Here is a 19,208-nt window from a genome sequence, read left to right as displayed (position 1 = left end):
GAAATGACCAATGGAAGGGTATGGACAATCAGTTAGGTTATGTTCACATGATAAATTATCACCCAATCCTAAAGAATCATGTTTTTGAAGCACATTTAGTGATCTGGGAAAACGCTCTTAAAATTGAGTTTAAAAGGGAAGATTCAAAATGACTGGAGAAACGTGAACACTCATACACTGCTAGTGGAGAGGTTAAACAGCCACTTTGTAAAACAATCAGGCAGCTTCTTAAAACAATAACTATAGATGTACCACGTGCCCCAGCAATCGTCTTAGCTACACACCCCGGAGAAATGAACACACATGTTCGCACAAAAACCGTGTACACGACTGCTCATAGCAGCATTATTCGTAACAGCCAACAAGTGGCAACACCCCAAATGTCCATCAATGGATGAACCAAACCCGCTGTATTCACACAACGGAATCTTATCCAGCCATAACAGCAAGTGGAGATGTCCTGACACACATTACAACGCGGGTGGACCTGAAGGACGTCCTGCTAAGTGAAAAAAGCCAGCTCAACAGACCCACATTTTATATGATTCCTTTCATATGCGAACAGGCAAATCAACAGAGGCAGGAAGCAGATGAGTGGTTGCCAAGGACGAGGGGAGAGGGAGTGACTCTGCCGGTACATGGTTTCTTTTTGGAGTGATAGAAAAATGTTCTGAATCAAATGAAAAGTGATTGTGGTGACGGCTGCACAATCTATGGACATGCTAAAATCCACTGAGTTGTATACGTTTAGAAAGTTTTTAACTTTTATACAATTTTTAAAGTTACACTCCATTTACAGTTATTACAAGACACTGGCTCTATTCTCAGTGTTGTGCAACACATCCTTGCACATAGCCTGTCTTACACCCAATTCTTCGCACCCCCCACTCCCCTCCCCTACCTTGGCCCACCCTTCCTCCCCACTGGTAACCACTGGTTGATTCTCTGTATTCTGTGAGTCGGTTTCTTTCTCATTGTATTCACCAGTTTGTTTAGTTTTTAGATTCCACGTGTAAGTGGTATCACACAGTGTTTGTCTTTCTCTGACTTATTTCACTTTGCAGAGTTGCGTACTTTCAATGGGTGAATTGCGGAGTATGTGAATTACATCTCAAAGCTTTTGTATTAAAAAATAAAATTGTGGTACAGCTCAGTGGTAGAGCGTGTGCTCAGCATGTGTGAGGTCCTGGGTTCAATCCCCAGTACCTCCTCTAAAAATAAACAAACCTAATTATCTCCACCCAAAAATAAAATAAATAATACAATAATAAATACAATTTTAAAAATAAAAAATAAAATTGTATCTCTGATTTTATATCTATCATGTGTGTGCATATACATACAGAGACACACACGCAGACTGCACTGATGATACACAGACACACACACACACACACACACACACACGTCTGATAAAGTCCTTACTTACAGATGGTGAGATATTGGTGGTTTTTGTCCTTGTCATGAGGCTTTTCTGCCTTTTTTTTAGAATTTTTTCTTATAAACTTGCATCATTTTTGTAATCAGGAAATAAGCAAGGAAAGCAATTTTTAAAGTTTGTCTAAAGTCAGCCCTGGAAGGCAGGTCTGTGGCTCTGAGGAGCTGGGAACCCGGGGAGGGGGCAGGTCTGGAGGAGCCCAGGCAGCAAGCCAACCATCCCACGGCCCACGGTCCCTCCAGTGGAGCTCTGAGGTCCCCAAGGGGTGGGGGTGGGAGCACTTACTTTTTTGCAGCACAGCATTTAAAATATATTGGAGTTCCTCTGCTGTCACCTCCATGTCCTGTTGAAGTGGAGACAGTTGCTTTTTATGATTTTTAGTGCCTTGTCGGGGACCTGTGGGCCCAATCCAGAAGGATGGGGATACGGGGCCGGGCAAGGCTTCCCCATCCCTGAGCTGAACCTCCCCAGATGATTCTTATGTCGGAGGAAGTTTGGGTCAGAGTCTCCCAGCCTCTGCACAGCAGAAGCACTGGAGAGCCTTAAAAAATTCCCCACACTGGGGACTCAGCCCAAGGCCTGTTTCAATCAGAACACTTTGGAGTATGACTCACTGGTTATTTTCAAAACCTCCAGGGGTGAACTTCAGAGCCACTGATCTGAGGCAGAGCACGAAGAGCCACAGCTCTGAAAAGCTTGTTGGAAATGCAGAGTCTCAGGCCCCACCCAGCCCTCCCGACCAGGAGAGCTACATTTCCAGGATGCTTAGGGGATTTTTATGTCCAGGGCAGTTCGAGGAACACCGCCAGGAGGGCTCCTTTGGCCCAGGGTTTTGAACCAGCAGTGGGAAACGCAATCCCCTGGGGGGTTACTTTCACAGGCACCTGCCCAGGCTCCACCTCCCAGCATCTGAGGCTCAGGGAATGGCGGTTGGGGGTGTTCAGCCCTAGTGAGGATTCAGCGATGTGGTCTCAGCCCTGTCAGAACAGGGGAGGCGAGAGAGATGGAGCCCTGAGCCCAGTCATCAGCTCGTCCGAAGACAAGCAGGGTCAGGACTGAGCAACTGAGCTCTAGAGGCGCCTTTTGGTTGCTGCTAAAGGTTGAGTCAAGTTGCAACACTCCCCTCCTCCCTTCCAAACCCGGGTCTCCTTTTTTTGGCAACTTCTGTGGCTCGCCCACATGCCTCCTCTCTCTGGGGCTCTCCCCGAGGCCAGCCCTGCAGAGAGCACCCCAGCTGGGAGCTCACCCCTCTCTCCCACACCTACTCTGCCCAGCACGGGGCTCTCGTCCAGCCCTGGTCCCCAGGTCTCCCTGACCTGACTGTTCATTCCAGTGCCTGAAACCCCACTGCGAGGGATTCATCCCCAGGGGTAGGCGTCACCCCCCTTCCACAATTAAGGTTCTGGTCTGGGGAAGGAGGCTCACACAGGCATTAGCACCTTGCCCTGAACTGGTTTACCAGGCTTATTTTATTTATGGTTACCAACTGAGAGGCTTCCAGGGAACACAGAGGGAGCAGTTTCCAGGAGGATGGGGGCAGGGAAAACCCAGGTCCCTCAGGAGCAGTCAAGGTCCCTAACAAGAAAGCAGGGCAGCCGAAGACAGGAATGGGGGGTGCAAAGGGCTGGAAGTGGGGCACAGACAGTCTCTCCTTCTGCAGATGCGCCCGGCCCACAGCTGCTGCATGTTTACAAGCTAACGATGGCCCCCCAGAACACCACCACCTCCGGCCAGAGCAGAGAGAGCCATCCAGAGACTGATCTCTGGGCAGAGTTCAAAGGCGCCACCTCTTCAAGGCTTCCGTTATCGGTCTGAGCTCTTTGGGGTACCACTGTCCCACTGACAGCACAGACGGGTGGGAGGTGGCGTGGAGGAGACAGTCTAGGGCCTCTCGAATGACCAGGGATGCTCTCATCTTCTGACTAGCTCTGCCAAGCCTCAGGGGGCCAAGGCTCGGGACCCAGGCTTCAGGCATCAGGCATCATGCCTCTGGGAAATGTTGCAGACAGAAAAAACCTTCCTACCTCCCCAAGCCTAGGCCCCTCAGCTCTGCAGAGGATCCAAGGCAGCCTACCTCACCAGCGATGTTTTTAAACAGGGCCCGGAACTGTTGTTCCTCCTCCGTCTCTTGGCTGGGTGGACTCGGCTTTGGAGGCTGAAAATTAACCAGAGGAACTTGCATGGAGCCCCAAGAAAAGACACTTGACATGTGCTTCCCCAAAGAAACAGCAGGAGAGGAGACCCAGGCTGGAGGTGGGAGAAGCCGGCACCTCCCAGCCACGCAGGATCGCGCCCTCTTTAGTGGAGCTCAGAGCTGGCTGCTGCCCGTGGCGTCACGAGTGTGGTCCTCACTCCTTGTGAAGCCTTTTTAGGAGACTCTGGAAGGACTTTATTAGTGGGGCTCTTAAGCCTCCTTCCCTAAAAAAAGCCTGGCTCCTGACTGAGTTAGGGTCCCTGCACCTCCTCTATCTTATCATCCACTTGACTAATTACTTGCTTAATTATCTGTCTTGACAGGTGGTAAAATCTTTGAGGGCAGGAATCGATTTCTCGCATGAAGCACAGGAACCGGTGCACGGAGAGCTCAGTAAGCGTCCTGGATGCTTTGTCTTCTTCTGATTTTGGCCCCACAGGAGCACGTGGCAAGGTTGGGAGCGTCAGACCGCTCCCGCCGCACCTCCTAGAGGTCTCACAGCCCTCGGCCAAGTGAAAAACCTGCACCCCCCCGCCCCGACACACAACCCAGGGAAGATACAATGTGTTCCATCAAGGATTTTAAAAAGAAATCTTTTAGAAAAGAATCTTCCTGCCTCTCTTGTTTTCTTCCTATCCTTTGTTTTTCTTAAATTGGATACATTTTAAAGACACTCCCTTCCCTCCAGGAGCAGCAGCTGGGAACAGAGCAAGTCAGTAGCACAGAGAAACATCACTCCAAACAGAGCTTCCTAGCCAGCACCTCCTTCATTCCTGCGCAGGGTCCTGTTGGGCTGGAGGATTTTGGAAGTTTGTTCTCCAGGAAGTTAGAATCAAGGTGCTTACCTGATCGCACATAACCATCCCCTGAACTTCACAGTTTTAAATGATGCTCTGGTTAGAGGGACAGGTTGGAGGGTGTCACTGAGTCCCACCCTCCAAGGTAACGCGAGAAGGCTCACCTCAGGAAGGTGGATGTCTACCCTGCCATCCATGTCCCTGTGAGGGCAGAAAGCACCTGGGTCAAGGTGGGTTAACTTCCTCCTGAGGATCTGCAGCGCCAAAGGGCCCCGGGCTCTGGGGAGGTTCTGTCCCATTGGAGCCCTCCTTGCTCAGAGCCGCGCGTGGGTCTCCCCCACCCTCGTCCCACAGATCCTGCCTGGCGTGAAAATGAGAGGGAGGTGGTTTAGCCATCACCCAGGGAGAACTTGCAAAGCCTGGACTTCCAGAAGTGACAGAAGCTGGACCAGCAGTCACCCCCTATTTCCTGGATGCGCTTTAACCAGAGATGTTGCTGAAGTGGGATGTTTACAAAGTGTTGTGTTAAATAACAGAGCCCCTGAGGTCTTGTCAGCTGAGCGGTTTCATGACACCCTCCCCCAGAACTGTGCATCGTGGGAGACAGTCCGCCTATGGAGGGTTACCCAGTCGTGGTGGTTTTAAAGGAGTCTAGATCAAGTTATGCTGAACCAAAAAGACCAGCCCTGGAGCTGCATCCTTTGACCCTGCCCCTCCCTGCGGAAGTAAACCCCCACGCCCGCTGCGGGTGGGGCAGGCTGGGGGTTGTGCGCTTACATTTGGGAGAAAATAGGAAAAATACTGGAAAGATGTTTACATCACTGTTCGTATCTTTAGGGGAAGCTGTAGTGTTTGCAAAGCAGTAATGTTGGAGCAGCCTTCCGCTTCTGTTGATGCTGAAAGCATGAGGAAGATGAAAGATGAAAACCTGAGGCAGTTCCAAATAAGAACTGCTGGATGCTCGAAGGGGAGAGAAACAGGCAGACACTGGGAGGGCACGGGCATCTCCCTCTCCTCCCCACCCCTGGGCACATACCACAGGGCCTGCACGGCTTCCTTCCTCCCTCCCTCCTTTTCTTTTCTTTTCTTTTCTTTTCTTTTCTTTTTTCTTTTCTTTTCTTCTTTTCTTTTCTTTTCTTTCTTTCTTTCTCCCTTTCTTTCTTTCTTTCTTTTTCTTTCTTTCTTTCTTTCTTTCTTTCTTTCTTTCTTTCTTTCTTTCTTTCTTTCTTTCTTTCTTCCTTTCTTCCTTTCTTTCTTTCTTTCTCTCTCTCTCTTTCTTTTCCTTTCTTTCTTTCTTTCTTTCTTTCTTTTTCTTTTCTTTCTTTCTTTTCTTTCCTTCTTTCTCTCTTCCTTCCTTCCTTTCTCTCTTTCTCTCTCTCTCTCTTTCTTTCTTTCTTTCTTTCTTTCTTTCTTTCTTTCTTTCTTTCTTTCTCTCTCTCTCTCTCTCTCTCTCTCTCTCTCTCTCTCTCTCTCTCTCTCTCTTCTCTTTCTTTCTTCTCTTTCTGTCTTCCTTCCTTTCTCTCTCTCTCTCTGTCTCTCTCGTTTAGGACCCTCTCTCAAGAACTAAACCAGCGGGAAAAGGGCTTAGTGCGGTTCTTCTGTTACTGACGACAAAGCCGATCCTTGTGCTCAATATCACAGCAGGTCAAGTACCTGGTTCAGAGCAGGCATGAGTAGTCAGTTGGCCTCGCCACCTCAAAGCCACCAATGTGGGGGTCTCAGGCCTCACCCCACCATGAGACAGAGAGCACGGGGCACAGCCTGGCTCTCTCTTCTACCCACAAGACTAGCCCATCCGCCTGGCTCCGTGTGGAGGGCTTTTGTGGGAACAGACATTGGGGGTTCACCCTCCGCTTGTCCAGGTGTCTGGGGGAAGCCTGGAGCACAGGTCTCCAGCAGCGGTTTTAAAAATTAGAGACTATTGCTTCAATTTAGCTGATGAGAAAAACCCATGCCTTTGGTGTCAGTTTGGGAAACTCAACCAGACTTTAAAAGAGTTGAGCCTTGAGCAACATAGGTTTGAACTGCTCAGGTCCAAAAAGGTAGGTTTTTTGCAATAAATATAGTATGATGGTTACAACCAGTAGTTGGCTGAAGCTGCAAATGCAGAAGCTGAGTGTGTGGAAGGCCAACTATGGGACGCGAGTGTGGGAGGATTCTGGTATCCGTGCCGGTCCTGGAACCAATCCCCGCCTCCAGATACCGAGGGATGACTGTATCCTCAGTGCACACCACCGACCCGTCTCCATCCCACTAGACAGAAGGAAAAGCCAGCGCAGGCTGCGTGGTCACAACTGTCTCCTCCTGGTTGTCTCAGGCTGGCCCTCTGTTGGGGACTGATCTGGCTTAAATACAGAACTCCCAGACCTTGCCATTCTCTGTGATCCCCAAAGTGTCTCCACTGAGAAAAGAAGTAGGTTGCTGTCTCTTGAACCATTTTTTTTCCTTCCATCACAGAGCTACCAATGGTGAACAGGCAGTAATGGGAAATTTTTTCCATAGAAGTAACCGATACAAAATAATTTTGCTAAGACACTGCAAAGGAGAGATGACAGAACACCAGGTGTACAGAAGGCAGCCAGACTAGTGTAAGTGCCAGGCAATTAGCTTTCTAAAACAATTATTATTAAAAAAATTTTTTGCAGGGGAAGTTAATTAGGTTTGCTTGTTTATTTATTTAATGGAGGTACTGCGGGTTGAACCAGGACCTCATGCATGCAAAGCGTTCCCTCTACCACTGAGCTACACCCTCCCCCTGTGTTAGCTTTTTTGATTGCAGTGTAAGTGCCTGACATTAAGCTTCTGGTTGCCGAGTTGTCTGCTCCAAAGACATCTGTCTGGAATAAAGACATTGCCAGCTACAAAACTGGACAAAAAGCCAATGGCCCCACTCTGATAGTCCCTTCTTTTAAATGAAAGCTCTGGTAGACCAGACAACTGTTTGACTAACCACTTCCCTTTCCCTTCCCCTGCTCTTATTCCAGCTCTTATGTTTCAGATTCACCCAGAGTGAACCCATGAAACTCTAGGCATCCCATCCTTGACCTTAGTAAAGGCAGAAGCTGGGGTCCTCTCCTCCACCCCCTGCCCCTGTGTGGCCCTGGGTGGGCCACATAGGGACCCACGAATAACACATTTTATTTTTCAAAGTTCCCTGATGGCTGTTGCTGAGGTGTGTCCTGCAGGCATCACAAGAACCATAAGGGCTGGTCCGGCCACGACGCTGGCTGGGGAGAGGTCTGAGGGGCTCACCTCCAACAGTCCAGATCTAGGTAGCGCCTCAGGCACTCAGCTCATAGCATCACTGTCAGTTAAGCTGAGACCAGCTCAGAACAACCTGCTAACATTAACTTAAACTGGAAGGGAAAGAACATGCCATTCTTTTTTATTTAATGGAGGGACTGGGGATTGAAGCCAGGACCTCGTTCATGCTACACACGCGCTCTACCACTGAGCTGTCTCCTACCCCTAAACATGTCATTCTTGAAACTTGCAAAATCCATCCCTTTCATCATGAACAGAGGTGAGTCTCTCATCCCTCAATGTGGCTTTTACTCCGGGACCCTCTGGGCTGAAGGGTCTGGAAAATGAAGGGCTCTCCCCAGGGGGGTCTGGTGAGCATGATTGGGGAAGCAGTTGGAGAGAGCAACTTTTTAACGTTTGTTTGAGGGACGGGAGGAGTGGGAATGCAAGGGGCATGCCTCCCGCTTTGCAAATAGATGAGGAAAGCCTCCTGCCCAGGTTCTCGTGGAGGTCACGGAAAACGGGAGGATGGAGACGCCTCTGTGAGGGGACCACTACGTGACGAGGGTTTCTCCATCCTGTGACTCACCGGGTAATGGCTTTCTTCTCCGAGAAGATCCTCAGGCAGAAATCGGCTTCCTGATGGGGCTCGAAAGTGCTGGGGATGAGGATGTAGTCCCCGGGGGGCAGTGAGAACCGGTCGGAGACTTCTCGCAGGTTGATGAACACCTTGCTTCTGGCCCGGGAGGCGTGGTATCTGAAGAAGTCTTTGTTCAGGTGTTCGTCTTGGCCGGGGCACTGCAGTGGGGAGGAAGGGGGCGGTTTCTCTAGGGAGGGCCGTTGGTCTTGGCTGTTTGGATGCAGTTTGGGGATCGGCCATTGAATATCAGGTGTGAGGCCAAGGAGGAACCAAGAGTCTAGAACTTGGATGGGGGGCTCTGGAAAGGAGACTGGCCCCCACCCACCCACCTGGTAAATGGCATAGCCGATGGTCAGCACACTGGCACCAAACCTCTTGAGTTTTCTTCGGTCTTTCTGCATCAGGGCTACAAGGAATGTGCATTCCTCCCTTCCATCATCTTTCTCAGTCAGGGACAATTTTATTTGTGGGTTGGTCCAAAAGGTATCTGTCATTGGAAAGAGGAAGATTATTTTCCCTTCCTTAAAAGAAAACAAAACAAAACACAAAACACAAAGGACACACACACATCCCTGTCCACCCACGCCATGGCCCCCCAAACCTGAGAATAGAATTTCTTCCCTTTCTGTTCCAATTCCCTCTTGCCCTCCTTTCTTATAACCCTCTGTGAGAATGCAAAGTGTCCTCTCTTCCATTTCCCACACAGCTTTTTATTTTTATTTAATTTTTTTTATTGAAGTGTAGTTGATTTACAGTGCTAGTTTCAGTGTACAGCAAAGCAATTCAGTTACACACATACATACAAATATGTATATTTCATATTCTTTTCCCTTAAGGCTATTACAAGATATTGAATGCAGTTCCCTGTGCTACACACTAGTAGGTCCTTGTTGTTTATCTGTTTTATATATAGTAATTCCCATGCAGCTTTTTAGACCTTCTTCTGGGGCTAGGCGGCTACAGCATGCACCATCTGATTTTTCCACGTGGCATTTAAGAGAGTGCAGAGCATGTGTGGTTGTCCCCGGCATCCGTTTAGTGGCGGTGCCATTTGAGCAGAATGGACCTCACTCCCAGCTCCAAGGGTGAACCCTGACTAATCTGTGCTAGTCCCTCTTGCCACCGAGAACTGGAACAAAGCCAACGATCCCACAGCATCTCCCAGGACATCAGCTCCAGGAACTCCCAATTAGGGGGACGTTGAGACTTTTGCTTAATGACCATTAGAAGGTCTTGTGGTGCATGTGAGTGAGGCCTCAGGAAGCCCTATGTGCTGCTGGCTGCCCTCCTGTGAATAGAGAGGCCAACAGAGGGAGGAGAGCAAAACAGAGAATCACAAACAAAAGGGTTGACAGGAGGAGAGAGAAAAATATCACAGGACGTCACTTATATGTGGAATCTCAAAAAGTGACACAAGTGAACTTATTTACAAAACAGAAACAGCGTCACAGACATAGAGAACACACTTATGGTTACGGGGGGAGGGGGAAGAGGGCGGGACGGATAAATTGGGAGTTGGGGATTTGCAGATAGTAGCTACTGTATGTAAAATAGATAAACAACAAAGGCCTACTGTAGAGCGCAGGGAACTATGTTCAGTATCTTGGAACAGCCTATATTGAAAAAGAATATGAAAAGGAATGTATATGTGTAACTGAATCACTCTGCTGGACACCAGAAACTAACAGCGCATTGTAAGCCGACTCTACTTCAACAAAAACAAACAGACAAGCAAAACAAATGGACTGGTAGAACTCCGCCTGGTGCCTGACTTCTCCTCGGACCCTTCCAGTGATGGAGAACAACACAGCCTTTTTATTAACAAATGAGCGTGAGCTGTGTTTTCTATCACTTGTGGCAGAAAATAACCTCAGTGGTAAAACGTGGGAGTTTCCCTGAGCGGTTCTTATCCGGCTTCCTGCTCAGTCTTTGCAGCCCTCTTCTCCCGGTGGCTCCTGAAATCTTGCTGTCGACATGCCCCCTTTCTCCAGGGTCCTGGCCCTGATGCCCTGAAGTCGTCTGTTTGCACTGGCCCCTGGGGAGGGACAGAGAGAATGGCAGGCAGGCTACGCACCCAGGAAGTTGCGGCAGCCGCCGGCCGTGGAGCCCCGCACCCAGCTTCCCTGGTGGACTGTCACCTCCCACCTGTGGACAGCCTCCTCTCCCAGGGCGTCGGGGGTGAGGTTGCAGACCTCCACCTTGTCAAAGTGGGCCCGGAAGTCCCGGAACGCCATCCTGCAACACAGCGGGGACACGGCGTGTGGGGCGTGGTGTCGACACCCACCACGTGGCTCATTCACTCAGTCACTCAACTAACAAACAGCCATGAGTGCTGGTGCCTTCCCCAAGGGGCCAGGAGACCTCAGGCGGGGGGACACAGCAAATACACACCAAAAAGTAAAAAAGAAAAGAAAAGAAAAGGCTAAAAAGTTTACAAAAGTGAAAAGGAAACAAATGTAAAAATGCAGGTTGATTATATAAAAGTACTTCACAGAAAGAGGGGTGGAGAGATGGGGGGGCAATTTTAAATGGGAAGGCTTCACCGGTCAGGTATGGAGGCCGGAGGCATGGGGGACGGGACAGGTGGCTCTCTGGGGCTCCAGGCACCTGGAGAACAAGGTCCTGATGCAGGTAAGTGCCTGGCATGCTCTCAGAACACCAAGGAAGCCCATGAGGTGGCGGGGGTGTCAGCAAAGGGTACGATGCAAAGGTAGCGGATCCGGGTGGTTCTCATGAGGCTTCTGGCTTTGACTCCGAGCAGATGGACCCCCACTGGAAGGAGCCACACAGACAGAGGACGCCACCCGGGCTTCCGTGCTGAGAGCAGACTTCAAGGGGCACAGCCTGGAGGAGAGCCCCCTGCTAGGAAGTTAGTGCCCCATCGTCCAGGAGAGAGGTGAGGCTGGGTCCGTCCAGGCTGGTAGGAGGGAGGTGGTGAGTGGGGCTCAGATGTCAAATGTCAAATTCTGAAGGCAGATCTCACAGGACCTGCCGATGGATCCGAGGTGGGGGGACAGAAGGAAAGGAATCAAGGAGTTTGGCTGGAGTATCTGGAAGCTTAGAGATGGGGTAGGGGGAAGGATTGAAACAAGCTGGGAGAGGTCAACCTGAGCTGTGGATCAGGCATCCAAGGGGAGGTGTCAGCAGGCAGCTGAGATCTGAAATTCCAGGGACAGGAGCAGAAGGTGTAAACCTGGAAGTTATCAGTGTGGAGACAGTCTTTAAACTCATGAGACAGGATGAGATCACCTAAAGGGGAGGGGCACAGATAGTGAGGAGGGGGTCCACAGATTGAACCCTGAGGCCCTTCAAGACTAACAGGTTAGGGGGCTGGGCAGGGACCAGGACAGGACCCTGAGGAGCCCAGGTAGCAGGAGGACCTGGAATCCAGGATGCCCAGTGGCAACCGTGCCAAACGCTGCTGGCAGACTGAGATGACATGATTTAGCAGAGAGCCCGTGGCATCCTCAGTGCGGGCAGGTTCAGTGGGATGGCGGGACACACGCCGCGGTTGAAGGGAGCCAAGGGTGGAAAGGAAGTGGTGAGTTTTGCTGCAGCAAAGCAGAGAGAAATGGGTTGTTGGTTTCAGTGGGTCAAGACAGGCTATTTTTCCTTTGAAGTAGGTGGAATGACAGCAAGAGTATTCAGATGAAAATGCTTCAGTAGAAAGGGAGGAATTCACAAGTAAGGAGAGAGGAGAGAGCTGCAGGAGAATGTCCTAGAGTGGGTGAAACATGATAGTGGAAGGAGACTGGAAACACTTTATTGAAGTCGATACATTTTGAGTCTACTTGTTACTGCAACTGGCGTTACCCAAGGTCAATGGTGCCTTGAAGTATGGAAACATCTTAAGAGAATCTAAAATACACAAAAGCAGCTTAATAACTGGCCAGGAGGCTGCAGGGAAGTGATGGAGCTGGAAAATAGACATCCATGTATGAACAGCAAAGATATTTGCTCCAACTGTCAACTGTACAATATGCAAAAATACTAAAGATGGAGGGGAGGGTAGAGCTCAGTGGTAGAGTGCGTGCTTAGCATGCACGAGGTCCTGGGTTCTGTCCTCAGTACTTCCACTAGTCTCCGATGTCAAGATTCCCGGAGGAAAGGCTCCGGGCTCAGGGGCCTGATGGTTTTGGTCCCACGCGTCGCCGCAGCCAGTGTCAGCCCCAGGTATCAGGTGCAGCTGCATCTGGAAGGGCGGCCGGGGTGGAGGGCTGGGCGATGGGGCATCCACAGGGCGCTGCTCTTTGCTGGGTCTCTCCCCATGGGTTCCCTCATTTCTTCAGCCCTGTTTCTCCTTCTTTCTGTACCTGACCTTCTTTCCACCAGCGTGGCCTCAGGCAGCCTCTCAAACTCTGTTCCTACCTCCTGCTCATATTTGGCAATTCCTGGGAGGATCTGGATTCCTACCTCCGCTCTCCTCTGTTTTTCTCTTTCCATGACTTATTAACCCAGAGTCTCTGTACTCAAAATTCAAGGTCCATTTGTTGCTAATTTCCAGTTCAACAGCTTGTCAATCTCTCAACGCCCTGTATCTTTTCCACAAATTTCTTCGCTGTAGGAGCTCATGGTTCCTGAGACAGAGATGGCTTAGCAGGCCACCAAGATCACCCACCAGAACAGGATCTTCCACCCAGGGTGGGATGTCAGCACTGGCATGTGTTAATTCTGGGTCAAGGCTTTTAGGAAATGGGGATGTCTTCTCCCAAGGTTTTATTCCCCTCTTCTTCTGCTGGCTCCCTGCAGGTGACGGTGTGGCTCCAGGGGGTGCCAGAGCTACAGGATGTGAGAGGCTTGAGTCCCTGAGTCACTGCATGGAGACAGCCACCCACAGAATGGAAATGGGCTCCTGGACTGTTACAGTGAGTGAGAGACACACTTTATTGCATTGGAGTCGATACATTTTGAGTCTATTTGTTACTGCAACTGGTGTTACCTAAGGTCAAAGGTGCCTTGAGGTATGGAACCATCTTAAGAGAATCTAAAATACACAAAAGCAGCTTAGCAACTGGCCAGGATTCTGCAAAGAAGTGATGGAGCTGGAAAACAGATATCCATGTACGATCCGCAAAGATATTTGCTCCAACCGTTGCCTGTACAATATGCAAAAATACTGAAGACGGAGGGAAGGGTATAGCTCAGTGGTAGAGCACGTGCTCAGCATGCATGAGGTCCTGGGTTCAATCCCCAGTCCCTCCACTGAATAAACAAATATAAATAAATAAATCTAATTATCTCCCACACCAAAAAAAGTAACAAAGTAAAAAATGTATTAAAAAAAAAAGAAAAGAAAATATATAAAAAAGTACTGAAGATAGAACAGATGTCTCAGAGATTGTGCTCAAGAGGAAAAGACCAGAAGAAACTGAAATATTTGTGTGTGCTGGTTTCTGCTTGTTGTATTTAATAAGGTCTTAAAGAAAGAGAGGCGCTCAGGCAAGAATTGACTGGTTTGAGCCCACGGCAGGGAAGAGAGTTAGAAATCAGAAATGCACGGTCTGGCAGGGTTGGAAGTGCCACATGTTTCTGGACCCCACAGGAAGAAAGAAGATTGAAAAAAGCTGTTGGAGATGAAGGTCCCTTAAATTTGTCAGCTGAACAGAGATGCAGCGCTGTGGGAAGTCTAGGTGAGAAGTGTTTCCTTCTGCACTTCTAGATGCTCTCAGGAGCCGTTCTCAAGGGTGCCCGGGATCAAGCTGGCTGTGGAGGCGGGGGGCCTCTGAGCAGCAGGGCTGCCTGCTTTCAAATTTATGTGCAAACAAGGATGATGGGGAGATCAGAGGCAGGGTACTGGGTTGGAGACAAGAGGCTGAATCCTGTGTCTTCTGGATGACCCTGAGATGTTTAAACTTGAGATGGGATGAGTTCCCCAAACATCACGTTAAATTCTCCACCAACTGGGTTAACACTAGGGGTATGAGATGGATGTACTTGATTATCAATAAAATAAAATAAAATAAAATAAAAGTAAAATAAAATAAAATAAAATAAAAAAGAAGAAGGAAAAAAAGAGCAGAAAAAACCAGAAGCACCCAAGGGCAGACGAGCACTCACACCTGTGAGGTAGTTAATGTGGAAATGAACACGGAGACGGGCACTGTACCAGAACTCCCCGTTGTCCAGAGCGGTGTGACACAGGCGCCTTTGCTCAGCGGGGCCAACAGAACGCCACTCAGGAGAACTAGGAGTGAACAAAGTCAGCGTCAGGCGCAGGGTTCTGGACGACGGTGGTGGGAACGACGCTGGCCTTGGCCGGAGTTGGTGGGGGGTGCCCCTCCCTAGGAACCAGGCTGTTTTATGTAGGGAACGGACCCTGGTCAGGGACCTGGAAATGTGCCAGGGGAGCTAGAGGCTGGTGGGCAAGTACGCCTCCAAGTGTAGCTGACGGGAAAAGGCCCTGGGGACCACCGGCCCCTCCTCCGCGGACTATCCAGGGACCGCCACAGGGAGCTGAACACCCACAGAAGGAGCCACAGTGGGCTGAGAGGCGTGGCCCGGAGCAGTCCCTTGACCTCCCCTCTTGGTTTATGAGCTGACACTTTGAAGAGTGGTAATGACACCTCATGCTCGCCAGTGCTTAACACTGGACGTACCGAGAGCCTTCTTCACCTGACCTCACTAGGGAGCCGGGGAGGGCTCGGTGAAATAGACGTCTGTGGACACGCGGGCTCAGGTGAGCAGTGCCGAGCATCCTGCAGACTCAGGAGGCCCACCTCCAGGGCCACTGCATTTCTGGGGCTCCTCCATGGCCGCCCCCAAATAGTTCAAATTGAGTCACCGCCATGGTGGTGCTGTAAGTGATGTGACCACTGCATGGCCACCCTGTGGACCTGGGCTGGTGGGGGAGACTCAGGACAGCCCCTTCTCCAGTCCCTGGTCTGGGGTCAGAAGAGCAGAACCTGGGTCACTATCTTCTAAGCCGCTCTCACGTGGACGCGGCAGTGGGCTGGGGGCGCTAAGCCACACTTTCAGGCCTGTTCTCACGACAGGCAGACTCAGGGTCAGGGATCAGGGTGGAGACCCACCTTCCGTCACCCCGACGCTGAGTGGGAGCAGGAGGCAAGCTTGTTTTCAGCTTTGATCCAGTAAAACCATCTTGGGGTGATTTCCTTATTTCTCCCCTGCGGGTTTACCAGGAGGAGGAACAAGGCACCCGGCCCTTTCACAGGGGGCTCTCCCTAAATCAGGGACCAGACAAGTGCATTCGCCAGAGGAAGCAGTCTCATCGATTTTGGTTTCAGTGTCTCTGTTCTCTCCCTTTCCACCAGGACAGGGAGGCTGACTTTGATGAGACTTCCCTCCTTTGATGGCGATCAGGTAGGAACCAGTCTCCCGAAGACCCTGGGGCTGAGAAGGCTGAAGCAAAGCTGGGGGCGGGGATGGGGGACCAGATGAGGGATGGGGAGCCCGGGCTGTGTGCTGCGCCCTCTGGTGGAGGCGGTCGGTAGAGCACCCACACAGGAGGGGTTGGGGGCTGGCGGCTCTGTGCCAGCTGAGGACAAACATCCCTCAGTTTCACTGAAGTTCCAGACTCGCTGCTGGGCTCCTCAGAGCCCCACGAACCTTGGGTGGGCAGGAGAGGGGACAGCTAGGGGGACCCTGTCTGAACATTTGGGAACATCTCTGATCCCAGTCAACTGAGCCATTTCCCAAAGGAAGAGGAGGGGCCACATACAAGACAGGCAGTCCTTTCTTATAACTGGGGCCAAATAAATAACCTGGGTGATTGCTCTGTGGGGGATGGATTTCCTGTTCTGCTGCCTCTGTTTCTCTGGGCGCCACTAGGCCTCTGGCCAGCGGTCAGTGACCATGAGCGAGAACTCTCTAGTGACCTGCTTGGCCACGTTTCAGAGATTCTCACACCCAAAGCACTCATTGCCACCCCCACCCACACCCAACACACACACACACACACAGAGGTACTGCCACTCCTCATAACTGGGACAAAGCCTTCACAATATCATGGGATATAAAACTCCCCTTAGGAGGTAATACATTCACTGACATGAATGTAATTATATGAAAGTCCTGGGCCCGCCCCCTGTGAACCCCAGGAAAGTGGGATGGGTGGGAAGGATGGGGAGGGGACTGACCTGTCGCTCCAGGACCCGTTCCACTCAACTTGGCCCCAAGGGTTCCGGACTCGGATGAGCTCAATTTTCTGGCCATGGACATTTACCTAAAAGGGAAAAGCATCAGGGAAACGTGAGACGATAAATCCACCCGTGGCTCCCGGGTGATCCCTCTCCAGCCACGGCTGGCTTTTCCGAGAGCTTCTTGATTGCGACATGCGAAGGACATGTCAAAACTCATCCATTTTTAACTAGCCCTCGGAGTTTTCTAGTTCCTAGAGAACATAATGGCTGGCATTACCAGTGATGTTGCATTAATCACCCCAGGATGGTTATGCTGCATCTGGGAAATAAAGGGGAACTGAAATTAACAAGAAATGAGTCCCCATGAATCTTCAGATGAATGAGTTTTCTCTCTAGACTGGAACTCCCTGGAGGCAGGGGACAAGTCTTACGTATCGTGTGTCGTCTTCAGCATCTGGTACAGGCAGTGGACCTAATACTGAGTTTTCTTCCTTAGCATCTTACTCACGGATGAATGATAAAGTTGTAAACTGATACTGAGAATTTAAACAACACCAATAAACAAAGCTCACTTCCAAGTCTTCTAAATCCGATATTCTCTCCCATTCAGTTGTCACAGGAGGCTCTCTGCTGCCACACTGGGAGCCCTCGAGCCAGTTCAGAAAGAGGACCCAGCCCTTAGGCTCTGCCCAGAGCTGGAAAGAGGACCAGTGGGTAGAGAGGTTTTGGAGGAAAGAGACTGGGAGTACAAGACTCCTACTTATCAACTAACCAGGAATTTTAGTTCTTAGGACAATTTATTCTCCTGCCTTTGTCACGAACTGTCCTTTTTATGTGTAAAAATAATTTCAGTTCATACAAGCTTTCCAGAGTCCAGGCTCCCCAGGTAAGAGGTCCATTCACTGAAATGTGTGAGCAGGTGGATCCCTTACAGATGGAGAGAAAGCAAATGCAGTTGAACAGTGTCATGTGACCAGAAGGTTTCTGTCATCACTTGGAATAACACTTAGAAGATCTGACATTAGGAGTCACGCTCCTGCTCTAGGGAGGGGCTGGATGGCCTGTGGCTGGCGGGGGTGGGGAGACAACTAAGGCAGAGAGCTAACATTCTGAAGACTCCAACTGCGTCTCCCACTTGGCCACATTGCCCGTCCTCCCCCATGAGGGGGGAGGAGGACTCCCTCTGCACCCCATGCATCCCTCAAGAGCTCTCCTCCAAACCAAGTGCTTGCCAAAAGTCAGAGTGGAGGTGTGTGGTGTCTGGGTGGCCCTGGGGATCAGGTCTACCCCCAACTACAGCTGTAGAGAAGAGGACTTGTGATGATTAATTGTTTAATTTGCTTATTTTGTCTTTTGGGGGGGGTAATTAGGATTTATTTATTTATTTATTTATTTATTTATTTATTTATTTATTTATTTATTTATTTTTAGTGGAAGTAGTGGGGACTGAACCCAGAACCCCGGGCATGCTAAGCATGTGCACTACCACTGAACTATATTCTCTCCCTGTGATAGTTAATTTAATGTGTCAAGATGACCAGGCCATGGGTGCTCATAAGTTTAATTGTGCATGATTCTGTGTGTGTCTGTGAGGCTGTTTCTGGCCGAGATGAGCATTTGAATTGATGCACTGAGTAAAGCAGATGGCCTTTGCCAATGTGGGTGGGCCTCGTCTAATCAGTTGATGGTCCGAATAGCCCAAAGAGGCAAAGGAAGGGAGGCTTTGCTCTCTCTGCCTGACTTTGGTCCTCTTCTGCCCTCGGACTGGGACTTACTGGTTCTCCTGGTTCTCAGGGTCTGGGACTTGGACCGGAACTACGCCACTGCCTCCAGCTTGCCTAGGTCAGATAAGCCTGCATTCTTTGGATAAGATATCCTCTGTCATGTCGGAAAGTTCAGTTTAAATGTCAATGCATTAAATAGCTTTGTCAAGTCTGTCCCCGTAACCTGTCTACAGGGGTCCCTGTCACCTACCTGGTCAACCCCCGTCACGGTGTAGGCATGACCCTTAATGAGACCAAAAGGTGTCCGGGCTTCAGATTCTGCAGCATTTCTGATCTGAAACATAAAAAGAACAGTGTTTAAGTCAAACCAGCCCTCCACCCTGCCCCCAGCCAGACTCAGCTCTGTGTCTGGCCCAGCCCCTCCTGTCCCCAGGCGAGGGCCCTGTTCCTGGGCACATAAAACAGGTACACAGGACACCCTAAGTGGTTAGCACTGACATACAGCAATTCCCCACCTCTTCCCAGAATTGGGGGGCGGGGGGCGGGGGGGAGGTCCCTCATGCCCTGCTTGGATTTCACTGAAGAGTTAACTTTTTTGCTTCCAAACAAAACAACTTGTAACAAGAAACACACACCAGAGAGGAAATAAGAAGCATATACAGTATTCCATGCAATTCTATGTCACAAACTTGAAAGGGCAGAGGAAATGGATAATTTCCTAGCAAAGAAAAAGTTCCCCAGGTTAATCCAAGAGGGACTAGAAAACCTGAGTCGGTTTCAAAAAACAAATGAAGTAACATGGTATGTGAGTGTGTCTGTATATATAAAGAAATTAGAAAAAAATACTGTTAGATTTCTATCCATGGATATACTTTTTTATGATATATGAAGTGAGAAAAAAACAAGTTTCAGAAAAATCTATAGTAAGATTCCGCTTAGGAAAATCAAACCGACCCACGCCTATGTTGGGGCATAGACGCGTGTGACTGTCGTGTGAGTGAGGTAGGAGGTGTGAAGGGCACGGGTGAGGGGTGGTGGGGTTGACTGGGGGAAGGAGATAGAATTTCGCCTCT

The 19,208-nt window shown here is 50.0% G+C and overlaps 1 protein-coding gene across 3 annotated transcripts in view; it reads right to left on the bottom strand.

Moving 5' to 3' along the window:
• CAPN9 (calpain 9) overlaps nt 1-19,208 on the bottom strand; it is a 45,487-nt gene that overhangs the window by 10,045 nt on the left and 16,234 nt on the right. For 2 of the 3 annotated variants that reach the window (XM_064488607.1, XM_064488609.1), the window contains 9 exons: nt 18,386-18,469; nt 16,409-16,494; nt 14,419-14,496; nt 10,387-10,547; nt 8,642-8,799; nt 8,262-8,470; nt 4,594-4,630; nt 3,513-3,593; nt 1,724-1,781 (listed from right to left, as the gene is read on the bottom strand). In XM_064488607.1, the coding sequence (XP_064344677.1) occupies nt 1,724-1,781; nt 3,513-3,593; nt 4,594-4,630; nt 8,262-8,470; nt 8,642-8,799; nt 10,387-10,547; nt 14,419-14,496; nt 16,409-16,494; nt 18,386-18,469 (952 nt within the window). The remainder of the gene's footprint in view (nt 1-1,723; nt 1,782-3,512; nt 3,594-4,593; nt 4,631-8,261; nt 8,471-8,641; nt 8,800-10,386; nt 10,548-14,418; nt 14,497-16,408; nt 16,495-18,385; nt 18,470-19,208) is intronic. The other variant, XM_064488608.1, reaches the window with a different exon arrangement.

The sequence above is a fragment of the Camelus dromedarius genome, chromosome 8 (genome assembly GCF_036321535.1).
Source record: "Camelus dromedarius isolate mCamDro1 chromosome 8, mCamDro1.pat, whole genome shotgun sequence".
Classification (NCBI taxonomy): Eukaryota; Metazoa; Chordata; class Mammalia; order Artiodactyla; family Camelidae; genus Camelus; species Camelus dromedarius.
The sequence above is the reverse complement of the archived record's forward strand: the minus strand, read 5'-3'. Positions and strand labels throughout refer to the sequence as shown.